The sequence below is a fragment of the Amia ocellicauda genome, chromosome 21 (genome assembly GCF_036373705.1).
Source record: "Amia ocellicauda isolate fAmiCal2 chromosome 21, fAmiCal2.hap1, whole genome shotgun sequence".
NCBI lineage: Eukaryota > Metazoa > Chordata > Actinopteri > Amiiformes > Amiidae > Amia > Amia ocellicauda.
In genome coordinates this window covers 19425694-19444293 of record NC_089870.1, presented here as the reverse complement: position 1 = coordinate 19444293, position 18600 = coordinate 19425694, and the positions used below count along the sequence as shown (strand labels likewise).

The following is an 18600-nucleotide window of genomic DNA, read 5'->3' as shown; positions in this document are numbered from 1 at the left end:
CTCTTCCTTTATAAATATATATATGTTGTAAGTCGCCCTGGATAAGGGCGTCTGCCAAGAAATAAAAATAATAATAACATAATAAGTATTTATATTCAGAGCCAAACATTCTGGTTATTCATGTCGCAATATAGTTCTTGCTTGATCTGACAAAAGTATGGAGAAATAATCAACATAATTTATTAGCAGAGAGAATCTTTTTGATCGTTGTTGCACTTTGTCCAGGTGATATGTAATTGCTGGCAATAAAAAAATGATGAAAAAAACATGTAATGTTTCCTATTCTGCAAAGTGTTGATATTTTTCTATTCACAGAAAACAAATTTGAAAACCGATACTGAAGTGATATAGGGACTTGTTAGTCATTTGGCCCAGCTCCAAGTGTGTGGGTTGGATGAAAGAAATAGGCTGGATCTGCCGGTACAGGTGATGTAGTTGGGTGGGGTGATTAAAATGACATTTTAGTTTTTGACTCCAGAAAACTCCCAACTGACACTCTGATAACAACATGAAATAGCAGAGGACAAAATAGCTGCACTACATTGTTAAGGCCGTTGGGCAGTGAAATGATTTGGATTAAGGTGCTGCAAGGGGATTTTCCAGGAAAGAGAGTGAATTAGCCTTTATCTGCCTTTATAAGCAGGATACTCTGCAACTGGGCTCACTTTGGCTCTGCTCCACAGGTAAGTAGTTCCGCCTGTTAACAACGCAGGACCTTACATTGCCAAGTTAGTGTCTCCGTTTGATTTTCAGACTAATGCGTTTTGTCTGTTTTCTGTACTAAACATGTAAGCATGCAAGAACTTGCTGCATGAAACACATTTTAGTTTTTTAATCTATTAAATTGTTGATATGAAGCTAGGGGAAACTCTTGGGCTTGTTGTTTGAAATACACAAAAACATAAACAAAGCAAGTAAAATCTATACATGTAAAAAATAATCCTGGCCTAGGAATATACAGTTAGGTCCATAAATATTTGGACAGTGACACAATTGTTATCATTTTGGCTCTGTACGCCACCACAATGGATTTGAAAAAAATCAAGATGTGTTTTAAGTGTAGACTTTCATCTTTAATTTGAGGGTAGTTACATCCATATTGGAGGAATTACACCCATTTTTATATGTGGTCCCCCAATGTTAGGGGCTCAAAAGTAATTGGACAAACTAACATAATCATGAATTAATTTGTGAGTTTCAATACTTGGTTGCAAATCCTTTGCAGTCAATGACTGAAGTCTGGAACCCATAGACATCACCAGATGCTGGGTTTCTTCCCTGGTGATGCTCTGGCAGGCCTGCACTGCAGTGTCTTTAGTTCCTGCTTGTTCTTGGGGCATTTTAATCCTATGTTACATTATCCTGCTATGCTAGCTGAGCTTCAAAATATCCTACACACTGGAGTGGTGTAATCTGAGCATAAGCACAACATCTTTTCTTAGTCTGAAAACACTCTCTTAAAGATCTTCTCCTATGAAATTTCTACCACTTCCTGAATCAATCAGCATCTTCAGCATTTGTGTATTGACTTTCAATGCGATGAAAGTTCAATTACACAGTTCACCTTGATCAGACAGATATAACTAATATATGTCTAAGCTAGAGAGACTTGATATTACTGATCCAAATAAGTAAGTGTGGGTGTCATGTTGTAAATAGTTTAATGAAATTAAAGGATGCTGATCTGTTATGACACAGCCAAAATGTTGCAATGGACAAATTGTTGAATTTATCATTACAGTTACTGTTTTATTAGTAAGTACTTTCGATTGACCTGGGACTTTTCATTTTGATCTGGTATCAAATACCAGAAGAAATAATAATTGCTGAATAAAGTCCTGTTATCTAGTGACCCCCACAAATACAACCCACAGCGGTCAAATCCTCTGAAAACTAGACGAGGTTGATACACAAGTTACCACAATACTGTAACTAATATGAATTCAGATTGGCGGTGAGGTTGATCTGCATGAATTAACCCTGAGGCTGTCTCGTTTTATACAAGATATAGGTTTATTAAAAATGTAAATAGACAACATGTATTTGCAAAGATAGGATAGAGACAAGCAGGGTGGATAATATTAAAAGTGAGAGTGAGAGGAGACCTGTCCAATACTCGAGTTTTGACTCGAGGTACAAAACATAACATAACCAACAAGCATTATTGAAGACTCTGTATAGGAAGTTGAAGAAAGTGTTTTGTGATAATTATTTAATGTTTTGTATTGGTACTAGCATTGGTACCAGATTAGATTTAGCAGGACAAGAAAAGGGTCAACAAGGTCGATTTGTTAGAAACTCCTGTCAGTAATGAAAGATTACACAGTGCCGAAATAGCCTACAGATGTCTGCTGTGAATTTGTTTATGACTTAATCGTTTCTCCAGATAAGGCAGGAATGTTTCTGTTACTGAGCGATTGACACTAGGTAAATGACCACCGTGGGATCGCATCTTCCTAGTGCACATCAAAGACGGACATCTGCTTTTTGTATCCATCACCTCTTCACGGGAGGACAGATCGTAAAACGGACCCGGACCTGTATCTTCTGATTGGATGAACGGCCATAAGATGTTATGTCATTTTCCCTATAAAAGTTGTACTCATGTCTGTAAACATTAAGCCTCACTGAAGGAATTATTTCTGACAGTGGAGCTTCCGAGCCGGCCCGATTAAAGTTCTATTTGCTTTGTCTCCGCGACTTCTCCACTTATTTCCGAGACGGTTCTACAATTATGATTACGCTGTCCGTTCCTACAATTTAGATCCCATACACAACTAGGGTTTTTGTAATTGTGGTTTTTAGACAAAGAGATTCTAAACTCTTTCCTTCCAAATTTCTGATTGGTCAGGTTTGGGGTAATAAATTGAAATTCAAATTGAAGCAGTCTTTGCCATTCCTCTCCCTTGATTCCTACAGGATGTGTGTTTGGGGGTGTGATGGCTTTGAGGAAAGTGAAAGTGGTTCAGATGTAACCTAGAGTTTCTAACTCTCTATATTGTCAAGTTTTAGTTCTATCAATTACATTTTCAAGACCCTCAAAGCAGGACCTTACAGTTAATGCCAAACAAGCCAGGTGTTCTCGCTGGGTGATGCACAATTTGAGTCTTCTTGGAATCCCAGGGGGGGCGTCTGATGCCCATGTTAGTGGAGGATCCATTAGGATGTGTGAATACTTCTCTTACCAAATGTTAATGTTGCATTGTAAGTGAAATATAAATGGTTCAATGGTTGGTTTAGGCAATGCTCTTTCTTTTAAGACCAAACATGACTTATTCATTTTTTGGTAGTCACCTTTCACTGTTTGTTATCAAACTGAGGGAGAAGCTGGGAAACACTTCTGTTAGCAGCATGTAGTTTGTATTTGGGTTTGTTGCCCTGGTCTATGGAATATATAAAGTGCCTTGAATGGCAGCCCATACGTCAGTTGGGTTGGGGGTCTTCCAGCATGGATGTGTTATCTGTCGTACTTTGGTGAGAACAGGTCATAAACACAGAACTTCAAAGCTGTCTCCTTATGTCCTTTATCACAATCGTAAATTTCACAGTTAGGAAGGTATGTGCATTTCTGTATATATTTGCCAAAATAATGTCATATGATTTACAACGTTTTTAAAAAGGTGAATGCTGTGGCAATGTTTGTGTGTGCGTTTCATTTTCTGGCACACCCAACATAACATTTTGATAACTGTTTGGGTTATTTATTGTTTATTTCTGATATTTTGCTGCAGACTTGTAGACTTGCACAAAAAGGTGTCATGATGAACTTGTTAACTAAGTACGATGCTTGAGTTCTCTATTGTAATGTTTAATATTTAGGACTCGATCACCAATTATGTAGGGTGACGTGATCAGTGTCACACAGCCAGGAGAATAAGATTTTCATACGTATTTATTAAAATACTTCAAATACCAATGGTTGTTTTGGGGCAGGTTATTTAAAAATACTCTAATAAAGGGAAAATATTTTCAAATACAAATAACAATTAGTATCTGTAATTGACCCAGGTCTCCGCAAAATATCGGTGCCTACAATGTGATGATGCGGGTCAGATTGTAGAAATCGTGTAGTGTGACGTCAGTTTAAGTCGATCTTTTCTCCCGAAGGAAGTCTCTCTAAAGACATCAAGTGTTTCGAAGTGGGAGTGAAAAAAAAAAAATCACAACTATATAAAAGTTTAATACGTTATCAATTAATGTTATGATATCAGTCTAAATTCTGTTAATAATTAATAATTTGTCCATTTTAGTGCAGAGAAAAGGTCTAAAAAACAAACAAAAATAATCTAAAAACCTTTAGTGCTGACACACGTACGGGCTGCAGACCCACACGGCCTGTTTTTCCTAATTTCTCCGTCCTTGGCTCGCACTGCTGACCTGGACACTTTCAGGCTTCCCTATTCTCAGCCCTTCCTGTTCTCCTCTCCCCGCTGCACAGCAGGCGCCTGGCCGATGACACACGGGCTCTGAATGGCCCAGCAGGCCAAGGGAGAAGTGGAGGCGGCCGAGGTCCGGGGCTCAGACGACCACACTGCCATGGCCGTCCCCGAGGCAGAGGCTCCCGGACAGGACATGCCGGAGGATGGTGGGGCCCAGGCGGACGGGCTCGGGTTCGAGAGGCCACGGGGGGTCCTGGGGAAGGTGAGGAGGAGCTTCAGGGAGAGTTTCCTGCTCCCTTTCCGCAGGAGGTCGAAGTACGAGGGAGCCAACCATCAGAAGACCAACGATAATGAGGAAGACTCCGAGATGGGGTCGCAGCCCCTGGACTCCACAAGTAAGTGACACACAGCTCTCAGTTAGAAAAGCAAAGCTCATTCGGGGGCACATCAGCTGACCTCAGCCCAAGGTCACAGGGAGTGTAAGGGGGCAGGGAGACAGGAGGTGGATGTGGAGTGAGCAAGTATGGATTTAAATCACTTCACACCAAGAGATCCGTTCAGACTCTACTTGTAATTTAGTCATTTACTATCTTGTAAAATTGCACTGATTCAACGCAATACCAGGGGAGACAGTAAATGATTGTATCCATTGTGTAGACGAGCCCTGTATCACAGTACTCACTATTGTATTATCACCAGTTAGACCGAACAAACCTGTTTAGTTAGTTTTGAGTGGGCCCTTTATTCTTCTATTTCAATACATTTTTTTATGCTATTAAAAATAAATCCGGTCTTACTGGTCGCCCTGCAGATTACAGTTCACACTACTTCTTGAATGCCAAATACGAATCTCATTCAGAATCCTCCAGGCAACGAAGGACAAAATCCATCTATGACTCAAGTCTTCAGATGTTTGTGGGGGTGAAGACAAGCAGGAGGGATTTCTACAGGGCTGGTCTTCCACTTGTGTAAAACAGTGCTTTGTGTAGAGTTGCAATACACTAGTGTTATTATTGACTATTATTGTACTGTACTGTTGTAAACCCTGATCAGTTGTAATGGATAGAGACGCCCATGGAAGCAGTGAATATTATTAATACTGTACTAGTGTGTCAGTGCTGGTGACGGGGAAAGAGGAGATTAAACTACAGTTTAGGGACAGTTCAGTTCTCACTCTACCAGGTCAAAGGTCAGGAGGATCCCACAGCCCCAAGGCCACCTCTCCCTTCAAGAAATATGGGCGCTTCAGCATGAAGGCCTGGGGGCAGAACGGCAGCCCCTCACCAGGCCCCCAGCCACCCTCCACGCTGAACCGAAACTGAGCTGCATACATTTCCAAACCGTCTCTAAAACACATGGCTGTCATTCAGTGAAACCATGAAAGAAGAATGGAAGCCAGGGCAGAAAGGATGGCACAGAACAGAAGACCCTCCCTGACTGGCTCTTCTCTCCTCACAGACGCTCCCGAATCTCAGCGCGTCAGCCCGGCAGAGTCTGGCTCTGCCTCCACGCTGAAGCAAGCGGGCTTTGGCAGGTTCAGCTGGAGGCTAAAGAAGGACAAGGGGCCCCAGGTGGAGGCCCTGCAGACCCTGACGGAGGCACCGAGCTCAGAGCTGCTGCAGGAGGAGCAGTGCGAGAAGCAGCCCAAGAGCCGAGTGATCCCCAGCCCCCCGCTGTCAGGTGAGGTGCTCAGGGTGAAGTCCATGCCGCTGGTTTCCTTTGCAGGTGAAGATCTGACTTACTGATGATGTCCTTGATTGATTGATTGATTGATGGTTGAGTTGTCTCCTCGCAGTCATGCAGATCAGCAAGCTCATCGACACGGAGGTGCTGGAGGACGCTCACCTGAACCTGCTGTCTCTGCGCCTGGAGCTGCAGGCGGAGAAGGAGGCGGCCGGGGAGGCGGAGGGGACCATCGAGCTGGCCAGGAAGGAGAAGGACCTCAACCTCCTGTACAACGCCCTGCGGGACAAGGTGAGGGGCATCGTCAGGGACTCCACCAGGCTGCCCAGCCGGACCAAGGAGCTGCTGGGGGATGTGGCAGCTATCATCGAGGAGGACGGTGGGGAGAGCAGCCACGAGGTGTCGGGGCCCGAGACGTGGAAGGAGACGTGGACACGTGGGGTGCAAGAAGGGGTGCAGGTCACGATCCAGAGCGTGCAGCTGGATGCCAAGGAGCAGGACCCCTCCTGGCTGTCCGTGCACCTGGGGCTGCTGGGAGCCGCCATCGTGGGGGACCTGCAGACCGTGAAGGAGGAGCTGCAGGCCGTCTACCCCCCAAGCTTCGCGGTCTTCAGCGCCTACAGGGACTGCTACCACCAGGCTGTCTCCCATCACCTCAAACAGATCCTGCATCAAAAGCTGGACATGAGAGACAGTTACCACCTCCTCCAATGGACCATCGGCACATATCCCAGGTGAGCCCCGGCCTGCCTGCTTCCATGTGGAGGATTTCTTTATTAATAAAAGTATCCTACTGTTCCCCCCCCACAGGTATCAGTTATTAACTCTCTTGACCCAGCATGGTGAACAGGGTCTAGTATCTTAGGGCTCCGTTTCATGTACCTTTATGAACAAAAGCATGATCGCAGGCTCTTGTGTTCTGTGCTCTATCCAAGTGCCAACAGCTCTCATGGCCAGAACATGGGTTTTATGACAAAGCAGCTGCCACCCTGTGGGCAGGTCTCGAGTCCAGGCCACCTGCGCTGAGCTGCAACACGTGGCCGCACTGGGGAGGGGGGCCATCAGGACTGTATGCAACAGAGCAAGTTGTGTATGTGAGCCTGTTTCAGTATTCAGCATTCCCAGATTAGGAAAAGGGCACCCCCCCATGACAGAGGTCAGGTGTTTTGGTCACAGTGGGCGTGTGACCCGCTGGTTGCTCTGAGATGTGCGTGCGGTGGTGGCCCAGTCTGACCGCTGACAGGGCGCACCTCTGACATGTGCTTCAGAGAGCTTCGACCTTAACAGCCCAGCGTCATCAGTGTCATAAATACCTTGACAGGAATATAATCTCCCCAGCATTGCAGGCCTGTCTCTGTGTGGCCAATTAGTCACTCTGGGTTCCTAAGAGTTCAAGCAGGATCCTGAACTCCACCTCCTCGCTTGCTCTGCAGTGAGAAGATCATGGGCAGCCCGACTCTGCAGCCGGAGATGGGCAGCGAGGGCCTTGGGCCACTGTTGGACAAGGACGAGATGGAGATGGCTCACCAGTACTTCCTTGAGGACTTACAGGTAAAACCTCCTATTGGGCCACAGACTCCAGCTCCAAGCACTGCGGCAGACACTGGCTAAAACACTGATGCCTCGTTTCCACAGCCGAAGGGGCATCTGGCGCTGGTTGAGTTCCAGAGCTTTTTGTAAAACCTGGCTATCGTTGTTAAGTTACAGTTTAATAAATACCCAGGTTTCTGTCAAGAACTATTAGGAAGAGCAAAATGTGTACAGACAACATTAAGACAAGCATTGCATTGCCATAAGAAAACTCTTCCATGTGCAACAATAAAGTAGGGCTATTTGCTATTTGGTTTCTTATCCAGTACTAAACTAGTATTGTGCTTCAATCATTGCAATAATGTTTCCGAGCACTTTTTTTTTTTTAAACACGGCACACTCAAAGGATGGGTGCGTTTATCTAGAACCTATTATTATTATTATTTTTATTATTGAAATCATCATCAAGATATGTGTGTAATCCCAGGGAATGCCAGGGAAGGTGGACCCAGGCGCAGAGCGAGAGGTCAGGTCAGGACAAGCGAGGGGACTAGGGCCAGCAAAAAGTAACAACAAGAGCAATGCTAAGGTTGAGGTCGATAATCAGTCAGGGATCAGGCAAACAAGCTGGTCAGGATAATCTCAGATCGAAGGTCAAAAGGGGAAACACAAGTCAGATACACGGGGGATCAATATGACTGGAATAAATGCTCAGAAATGTCACAATATAGTAAACAAGACTTTGTGAGGAGCACCCAGAACAAAGCAGTATGAATACACAGAGTTAATGAGCTGTATGGAGGAGGAGCAAGCACAGGTGATTATTCATTAATCAGGTATAAATACACAGAAACCCAGAAGAGACTAAGGGGAAAGCTGTAGCAACAGAAGTGCAGAGTGTAGGAGTGACAATGTGCTAGTAGATATGCCTTCCTGTAACAGATTGAGAAGACAGTTTGTGGCTTTTAAACGGCACAACTCGACTCCTTTAACGCATTACTCTTGCTACAGGTTTGTATAGTAGAACTGCAAATGAATGTGTGAAAGTAACAGTAGCACTACAGTACAAGAGAGATACAATAGATTCATGCTGGGGAACTATTTTTGGAACTGGGAATAGACACCCAAATTAGTGTCCCTATTGTTTCCATTTGCTCTAGTAGTGACAGATATTAGCTTTCCAAGGCTTGCTTGAAGATGTTTATAAGAAAGTCCTCAGAATTAGTTTATGTCCAATTGATAGCAGAAACCAAATACAATCCTGAAATGTGTGCATCCGATTAAACTAGACACACACATTTACAGTTTTTAAACAATATACTGTAACCCACTAAAACCAAAAAATCTGTAGCATATCAACATTTATCCATTATATATATATACACTCACCTAAAGGATTATTAGGAACACCTGTTCAATTTCTCATTAATGCAATTATCTAACCAACCAATCACATGGCAGTTGCTTCAATGCATTTAGGGGTGTGGTCCTGGTCAAGACAATCTCCTGAACTCCAAACTGAATGTCTGAATGGGAAAGAAAGGTGATTTAAGCAATTTTGAGCGTGGCATGGTTGTTGGTGCCAGACGGGCCGGTCTGAGTATTTCACAATCTGCTCAGTTACTGGGATTTTCACGCACAACCATTTCTAGGGTTTACAAAGAATGGTGTGAAAAGGGAAAAACATCCAGTATGCGGCAGTCCTGTGGGCGAAAATGCCTTGTTGATGCTAGAGGTCAGAGGAGAATGGGCCGACTGATTCAAGCTGATAGAAGAGCAACTTTGACTGAAATAACCACTCGTTACAACCGAGGTATGCAGCAAAGCATTTGTGAAGCCACAACACGTACAACCTTGAGGCGGATGGGCTACAACAGCAGAAGACCCCACCGGGTACCACTCATCTCCACTACAAATAGGAAAAAGAGGCTACAATTTGCACAAGCTCACCAAAATTGGACAGTTGAAGACTGGAAAAATGTTGCCTGGTCTGATGAGTCTCGATTTCTGTTGAGACATTCAGATGGTAGAGTGAGAATTTGGCGTAAACAGAATGAGAACATGGATCCATCATGCCTTGTTACCACTGTGCAGGCTGGTGGTGGTGGTGTAATGGTGTGGGGGATGTTTTCTTGGCACACTTTAGGCCCCTTAGTGCCAATTGGGCATCGTTTAAATGCCACGGGCTAGCTGAGCATTGTTTCTGACCATGTCCATCCCTTTAAGACCACCATGTACCCATCCTCTGATGGCTACTTCCAGCAGGATAATGCACCATGTCACAAAGGTCGAATCATTTCAAATTGGTTTCTTGAACATGACAATGAGTTCACTGTACTAAACTGGCCCCCACAGTCACCAGATCTCAACCCAATAGAGCATCTTTGGGATGTGGTGGAACGGGAGCTTCGTGCCCTGGATGTGCATCCCACAAATCTCCATCAACTGCAAGATGCTCTCCTATCAATATGGGCCAACATTTCTAAAGAATGCTTTCAGCACCTTGTTGAATCAATGCCACGTAGAATTAAGGCAGTTCTGAAGGCAAAAGGGGGTCAAACACAGTATTAGTATGGTGTTCCTAATAATCCTTTAGGTGAGTGTATATCTTTGTAAACCCTAGAAATGGTTGTGCGTGAAAATCCCAGTAACTGAGCAGATTGTGAAATACTCAGACCGGCCCGTCTGGCACCAACAACCATGCCACGCTCAAAATTGCTTAAATCACCTTTCTTTCCCATTCAGACATTCAGTTTGGAGTTCAGGAGATTGTCTTGACCAGGACCACACCCCTAAATGCATTGAAGCAACTGCCATGTGATTGGTTGGTTAGATAATTGCATTAATGAGAAATTGAACAGGTGTTCCTAATAATCCTTTAGGTGAGTGTATATATATATATATATATATATATATATATATATATATATATATATATATATTAGTACTAGTAGTAGACTTTGATAATTGTGGATTTTCCTTGTGTTTTTCAGGAGAAGCTGAGAACCTCATTGAAGAACGCAGTGAAACTGGAATTGGAGGAAGTGTGGCAAAAGGAAAAGGAGCCAGAGATATTAAATGACTACTACCACTCCGATATGCACATCACTGTGTGTGAGGTACTGTGACACACTGGAGCCAACGTGTCCCTGCGTTCCACACACTGACCGCCCCCTGACACACACTGCACACAGCGTCCAAACACAGCTGGCCGGCACAGGCATCTGTAGCGTGCAAACTGCAGAACTGCGGAGTGGACACGTTTGGCGCTCCTACGACACAGTGGAGAACATGCCATTAGATCAGGGGCTCCCAGCCCTGGCCCTGGAGGAGCCTCACCCTGCTGGCTCTTGTTCCAACCATTACTTCAATTAAGTGCTCAATTAAGTAATTGAGAGCTCAGTTGGAACAAAACACAGCGGGTAGGGGCCCTCCAGGACCAGGGCTGAGACCCACTGCATTAGAACATATATTGTGATTTTTAACAGTTTCATGCAGTTGGAGATGTGTACGTATCATGTCCTGACGTCAGTGGCGGCTGGTGACATTTTAGACAGGTGAGGCACGTATCAGGACAAATAAAAACAAAAAAAACGGACTACAGGTTAATTGCATTTAATGCGTTTTACAGCCGAGTATCAACACACTAAAACCAAGATGGGTTTTCTTTGGATTTAAGGTTATTTAACTGCAGAATAATAATAACACCACCATGTATAAACAGAAGCCATTATACCTGAATTAGTTTAAAAACACAACACCAGCACTTTAAGCACAAAGATTTGCTTAAAAACAAAAAAGGGACAAAAATAGACTTCAACAACGTATATAGTACACACTCAATTTATACTCATTCGTTGCATGGAACTCCTAACAATATAAATACACAATGTGGCAACATGTTGAGTTAGCTGCGAACCTAAATATCTCAGAAATCATTTAACAACAACAAAAAGTGTGATGCCGTGGCAATGCATTTAGCAAATACCTCCATTACAAAAATAAAGAAAAGTATGTACCTTACTTGTAGTGAAGGGCGATTCGCATTCTGTCTTGAAGTAAAATGTATTCAGGGAAACCCCATTGCTCAGTCCTGTGCTCCTGTTATGAGCTGTGCAAAGCGGCACTGTGACGGGCTTTTCCAGTGACCATCACTCGTCTACACAGATTGACACACAACCATGTGACCAGCAGATGTGTTAGTCCCAGTGGTACCGGTCGGCCATTATGTACTCCATACGGACAGCTGAAACTGCCTGCTTCGTGTCCTGTCTTTCTAAAAACGTCCAGCACAGGTTTTTACAGGTTTCACAAAGACACGTCTCTCTTTGTCAGATCTTAAAACCCGCACTGTTTTAGCTTACTCACAACGTCCTTCTGCATATAATTATTTTTTTAAATGTAAAAGAAATACAGCAAAACTAATAATATTCTTAACCACAAAACTGGCATGTTCAAGTTCAACTCCACTTCCGCTGTACAGAGTGATGGGGTACAGAGGTGCAGTGGGACAAACTGAACGGCGCCTCACCATGCTGTGGTTACTGTGCCTCATGTCCTGTTTCCGGCATCAGGGAACATCATCAAAGATCCTCTATTTAAACAACTCCCCCTTTTCTTCTGTCAATATGCAATATGTAAGTCACAAAGACTTCCGATGGCGCTTTTCTCTCTATCCATATAATGGAAAACCTGCCTCATTTATTTAAGATTTAAGATTTATAAAAAAAAAAACCAATTGCATCTTCTTAACACAAACACGTTATTATTTCAACCAGCAATGTTTTCACCTGACCTGGCAAGAGCGCTGTCTCCAGTAGCCGGTTCATGGGTATTTAAAGGAAGGATCTTGATGTCCTGTTTCTGGCCTCACTGTGCTTCTGGGTTGGACGAGTCTGTATTGAATAGTGTCACTACTGCGCTTATAGGGAAGTTATACAAAGAATATGTTCAGTTGCATATCATTTTTTGTATTTCCTTTCAACGGATACAAAAACGAACAAAAAAAAAATCGAATATTCAGTATATTATTATTATTATTATTATTATTATTATTATTATTATTATTATTATTAATTAAACTGTTAATTCTTAGTGAAGCCGTGCCTCAGTTGCCTAATCGGATGAGCCGCCTCTGTCTGACATGCATGCGAGACATCACCGACACACAGGGACATGCTGAGCCGTCCTCTGGGGTGTGCCAGACGTGTCTGTCCACAACCAGTGTCCCACAGAGTGACACCTGCAGTACACACCACGGGCCAATAGATGCGCTCGCCTCCTCTGCTTTGGCGCTGACCGGCCTGTGGGTTTGCTCTTCCACAGCTGATCCACGGCTACGTGAAGAACTCCAGAGAGATCGGTCTGGAGCAGGAGGTCGTGTCCACCTGCACAGAGGAACTGAAACACTTTTCCAAACAGTAAGGGAATGAACCAGTTTTATTACTATTATTATTATTGCAAAACCAATGGATTTTGTAAATTATTATTATTATTATTATTGCATGACTTATATTTCACCCTGCAGGATTTGGGATTATTTATTTCATTTTGAAGCAGCCCAAGAGTGTCTGGAAAGTTGGTGTTTTTTTCTATCTTTGCCATGCGAGTGCAAAAAGGCCCCGTCTGTGTCAACAAAATGAAAACTGCATCCGTGGGCTCATCTCCACAGCGCAGGTCTCTCTTATTTAATGACACAGCACACTGCCTGGGTCTCTCAGGTAATGCAGGCCTCCCTGGTCTGTAAGCCGTGACTCCCTCTTCCCTCCTTCCTCCTGCAGCAAAGGGAAATCCTCTGGAGGTGGGGGCCCGTGACAGGCAGTGAAGCCTCTTGCTGCTTGAAAGGGGTGTCAAATTGTTTGGGACAGAAATTTCACATTTCTAACCTTCAGACCAACAACTCTCTAAACCTCCCAGTCCAACAGTTTCACCAACACCACCCACAACCCCTCTTCCCCTCCTCTTCCTCACTAGTTTGACAGCCTCCTCCTCACTTTGTGGCCAAAAGTTCAACAATGCCTGTCTAGTTATAGATCAGTGGCACCAGAGTGGACAGTGTGGTCCACTGCTTTTCTCAAGGGAATTAGATATTTTAATAATTTCTGATTCTGTGAAGCTGGGAAACAGGAGGGGTTGCCACTGAGCAGGTGGACCTGGTGTGTGTTTCCACCCCTCGACCACATTTGTTAAAAAGATCTCATGACATGCACCCCGATTGTCCTCTGTCCTGATTCTGTCCTGCAGGTTTCAGGTCGACTTCAGGGAATGGAGCAGCACCCCCCCGACCCCCTCACAGCCACAGTTGCTGCAGGTCGCTTACCTCGTCACCTACGTCAACAGCTTCTCGAACCTGACGTGAGTCCCCCATCCCCTTGATCAAGTGGATGTGTCCTACGGGTTTCTTGAAGGAACAAATTCCATGTTTTGACCTTGTGTCTGAGATACTGGTGACCTAGAAGCGATTACTTCGCCTTTTTTCCGTCGTAAGCTTATAGGTTTAATCTCAGCCAATCACAATGGAACGCCTCTATGCCATGAGCTCCATACATGATGCGGTCATGTGCCATGAAGGACTCTTTCTCTGCCCAGGCCTAAGGTCAAACAGTGAACACAAGAGTGCACCGGAGTGCACCCTGGTCTGCTTGGATGTGTCCAAACTATGTGTGGGTGTGAGATGGTTAACCTGTTAGGAAACACAGGCTCCTATGGAGAGAATCCTTCATGGTAGAGAAATAAAACACTTCATTCAGACAAACACAAAACAAAACCAGCACGTTGGCCTGAGGCAAAACAGGGCAAATCAGTGTGTGTCTAGTTTCTCTGTGTCTCCTTCTGTTGGAGATCAGAGGCTCCTTAAAATGATTGTTGTGCCACCCAGGGGGGTCACTGACTCTTGTAATATCAAGCAATTGACGAGGGGGTGAGGGGTAGGTCACCCTGTCACAAATCAAACTCTGTCTTTTGTCCGGGACAGAAAGAGCACTGTACCTCCCAGTAAAACTGACGTGTAACCTGAAGACATTTCCCCTCGCGTTTGTCAAATGGGCTTCATTAATAGATTGATTAAGTGATTGATTAATTGATGTTTTAATCACCTAGGGATCAAGTGAAGAAGTACAAGGAGAGCAGCCCGGTGCCGGTGGGGGAGTTAATCCAGGAGCTGGAGGGGGGGGTGCAGGGCTTCACAGCGGCGCTACTGGACCAGCTGATGGAGGGGCTCAAGGTGAGGCCAGTGTGTGAGTGTGTGAGAGAACTGGACTCTATCCCAGCTTCTTCTTTTGTAAAATCGTAACCCACAAGATGAAACCGTAATTCCAGGAACTGTGTGTTTGTGGTGAAGATGCACAGGGACCTCTGATGCCCCCTGGGTCTGAAAATGAGTAAAGCTTGCTTTTAGGGTTTACATGTGTCCACTGTGTTCCCGGGCTGGGGTTTTGGATGGTGGTCACTTCCTGGTGAATCTGTGACCCAGTAGACTCTGTCTGACCACTTGTCCAGTTTTGCTGCCCCAGTGTGAAGACTGATGTTTGCAGTTTGTGCCGCAGCCCTACATGAGGAGAATGATGACCAGGAAGTGGCTGTTCACCGACAATGATTTCCAGAAGATAGTGGACATCATGGAGGAGGTCTCCCAGCACTACCGCAGAATGAAGCCCCCGTACATACAGGTGAGGGGCTGGGTGGGGGGCTCACACACACACATGGCCTCCTCTGGTCGTATGTAAGTTTTCTTGTGCACTACTGGTCTAATGGCTGTATTAGGTTGGACACAGCGAGCACACAAGTGGAATCGAATCCCAGTTCTCATGGCCGCCAGTACTCCCTGCCCACCCACATCACATGCTGTGATCACGCATATACTGAAATCGCAGAACACCAAGGGCAGGGTCTTTATCTATGTGTATCTATTTGTTTGTTTGTTTCTGTTTTTCTTTCTCCTCCACTTTCCCGTGGAAAGCAGGGTTTCGTGAATGATGTCCACTACCACCTTGCCAAGCAGTACATCTCTCAGGTCCTGAAGAACAGCTACTCCTGCAAGAACAGGAAGCACGAGGAGGCAGCGGCCAAGATGAGGCAGCAGTGGGAGGTGCTGGACCGGCTGTTTGATAACCTGGTGAGCGACCGTCCCCGAGAGCTGGGCCCGGTGAGCCTCTCTTGAGCAATGCGACTTGAGAATCGAAGGCAAGCCCCAATTATTCATTGAAGCAATAGAAACAATAGTAATAATGTTCTGTGCCCTCTCGCCCCCCCAGAGCACGACCTGTGACTGGCTGCGCCCGGTGGGGGGGCAGCTGTGTGACATCATCGGCACTAAGAACAAAAGTGACATCAAGAACGGGCTGCAACCGCTGGTCCGAGACTACCCCGATATCAGGTACGCTCAGTGTGGGCGGAGGGGGGGCGGTGCTGTGGCAATGGCCACTGTGCATGCGGACCGTCCCGGGCTCAGTGTGGACCCGGGGGGCGTCTGTAGATACGCCACACCTTTACTTGGGTTTTCAACTTTTTATGCTTTGCAGTATGAATATGTTTTGTAGATCTACATATGTATTGGTATTACCCACCTCCCATAAGGCGGCGGCCACAAACACACGCGTGGGGAGAGCAAAAGGAACCTGCCCCCTCCCAGTCTGCACCTCTCCTTATCTGTGGATCTGTTCAGTGTTTAATGACATTTCCCATGATGGGACCCACCCCCGGGGACGGTCAGTTCCCCCTGCTGGAGCCCGAGTCCAAGATCTTTTAACTATTTTATGAATGATTGCCTTTTAAAATGACTTTTAAAAATGAATTTTAACTGTTTTTAAAGATTTAGTTGTTTTTAAAACACTAGTTGTTGTTTTTTTTTTGGTTTAGTTTTGTTCTATTTATTTGTCAAATACATTGACCGTTTTGGATTTAATTTTAAATGCATTGGACCGTTTTGGTTTGTTTTTTATTTTTACCTTTTTAATTGTTTTTTTTAATTTGTCCAGTGCATTTTCAGTTATTTTCAATGTATTTGACTTTTATGTTGGTAGCAGTTTGCTCTAATCACGTTTGTTTTGTTTAAGCACATGTTTATTTGAGTTTATTTGTTTTATTAATCACTAAGATTTTAAAAATTGTAGGTGATTTTAAGAATTGACTTTTAAAATTTTAATCATAAGTATTAAATTTGTATTGATTGTTTTTTATTTTGAAATGTAAAATACTTACACCAATAAAACAGTATTTAATGACATTTCTACAACCTTTACTCCAGTCCTTGTGAATCAATTACTGCACTTGAAACCCCTCACCAGACTGCTTTGCTCTGTAAGATCATAGATAACCATTGTCTTCACAGATCAAAGAGATAAATATATAAAGAACTTCTTATAAACAATTTGAAGCCCTAAACACCTGTTATATTCAATTCCTGATTTGCCTTACAGTGTGGGAACCCAGGAAGGTGGATTTGGACAGAGGTTCAACTTGTAAGAGACTTGTCAATCAAGTCTTTGTACCAGCATTGCCTTGCTGTACCCAGAGTACTTGTATAATCATATTATTAACTCTAATAAATCAATTTGTACCAGCTTTCCAGTCATGTAAACAGGTTCCAGTCTTACTCACTTCTCTGAAACAATCCGGAATCTGTGATTTTAAATTTGTATCCAGCTGGAGAAACACTTAACTGTAAATAATGGTTTACCATTATTAGGCACCAAGCAGTCCATCACGGACCTGCTGACACTGCAGACACACACAGCTCTAAAGTGACTTTATTTTCCTGTCTGACAGAGGTGGGACTATACTGCCCCGTCCTGCAGGGCCCGCTCAGTGGCGTCTCCTTTCCCAGGGACCCGAGCCAGACCAGTTTGTTCTGCCAGTTCCTCAGATCTCATTCCAGGCCCTTGACCAGAATGTTATTGTTGCTTATTTTCTCTCCCCCCAGTAAGAAGCACGTGTCTGCGGTGCTGTATTTCCGGGGGCTGATGAACGGTGAGGAGAAACGGGCGATCCTGAGACACTTGGAGGAGCTGCAGTCGAACTTGGAGTCTGGCCGGGACCCCAGCAGAGCCTTCTTCGGCACCATCGAGGTCCCCACCATCGACTGTTCCCTGTCCTGAGTCCCCTGCGGACCGAACTTGTTTTTTTGCTGGAGAGTCTGACACCACTCATGCACAATAACTGTGAAGACTGGATGGGAGGAATATAGATCATGCCTGATCTACCATCCAAAAGGCTTGTTCTGTTCCCCCCTCACACACTACTCCAGTTCAAACCGCAGTCTTGTTACTGGGCAGCTGGGAGGCTAATCGGGCAGGCGGCAGGTTTCCCCTGCTGAGGGAGGTGGAGACGGGCCTGTGAGCTCATCAGTCAGCCACATGGGGCAGTGCTGGGCCTCAGTCCACTCACAGGCTTCGCAGTGTTCATGAAGTGGCCGCATGTCCCATAGCCAGCCTCTCTCGTCTGCCCTCTGACTTTTCTCTGGTGAAACAACTGGAGCCATCACAGTTCCTCAGCGCACTATTGTCCTGTGCAGTGCAGATGTTATCAGTGTGTAGTGGATCAATTGTGTATTGCTTTTTCTGTCTGTTAAGAGTTTGTGATTTTGTTTCTTTGAAGAAATACATTAGTAATTATACAGCTCTGGAAAAAATGACGTAAATCCGTGTATGCGATCGTGACTATCCTGATGATCTCTTGTAGATTGAAATGTTGTTTTTGTGAAATAAAGATGAAATGCTGCTTTAATTGTTGTTTTCTCATTATCATACACAAAGTGTTCTGTTTTTTATTTAGCAAAAATCTGAACAAACACTAAACCCGGGTGAAAATCAGTGCAAAAAAAATTATCGGGTTTAATAAGATGAACAAAAAAAAGGTTTTACTATTGCCTACATCGGTGGTTTTGAAATAATAAAATATAATTTGTTGAATAGAACAATATGCATTGTTATTATTTACTTGATTTTAAATGGGACCAGTGTTGAGAACCCCTGCCTACATTCAATGCTCAAACTTTACGAAGTGTCCGTTG

General features: G+C 44.3%; 1 protein-coding gene across 3 annotated transcripts; it reads left to right on the top strand.

The window, feature by feature from the left end:
- Positions 1–466: 466 nt before the first annotated feature.
- exoc3l4 (exocyst complex component 3-like 4) lies at positions 467–18314 on the top strand. Of its 3 annotated transcripts, none has more exons than XM_066694595.1 (13): positions 467–683; positions 4442–4774; positions 5838–6059; positions 6175–6796; positions 7496–7613; positions 10586–10711; positions 12918–13012; positions 13836–13946; positions 14691–14814; positions 15137–15259; positions 15550–15705; positions 15845–15966; positions 17512–18314. In XM_066694595.1, the coding sequence occupies exons 2-13, from the start codon at positions 4471–4473 to the stop codon at positions 17684–17686; spliced, it is 2298 nt and encodes a 765-aa protein (XP_066550692.1). In that variant the 5' UTR covers positions 467–683; positions 4442–4470; the 3' UTR covers positions 17687–18314. The 3 variants fall into 3 exon arrangements, with proteins under 3 accessions (XP_066550692.1, XP_066550693.1, XP_066550691.1); XM_066694596.1 differs by having other exon boundaries at positions 4439–4774; positions 15553–15705; XM_066694594.1 differs by having other exon boundaries at positions 4439–4774.
- Positions 18315–18600: the final 286 nt, after the last annotated feature.

What these genes read in the sequence shown, in the direction of transcription:
- exoc3l4 (XM_066694595.1), top strand. Translation starts at nt 4,471, where the DNA reads ATGGCCCAGCAGGCCAAGGGAGAAGTGGAGGCGGCCGAGGTCCGGGGC. An exon ending in CTGAAACACTTTTCCAAACA is followed by an intron (nt 13,013 to 13,835) that starts GTAAGGGAATGA and finishes TCTGTCCTGCAG; the next exon opens with GTTTCAGGTCGACTTCAGGG. An exon ending in TGAAGCCCCCGTACATACAG is followed by an intron (nt 15,260 to 15,549) that starts GTGAGGGGCTGG and finishes TCCCGTGGAAAG; the next exon opens with CAGGGTTTCGTGAATGATGT.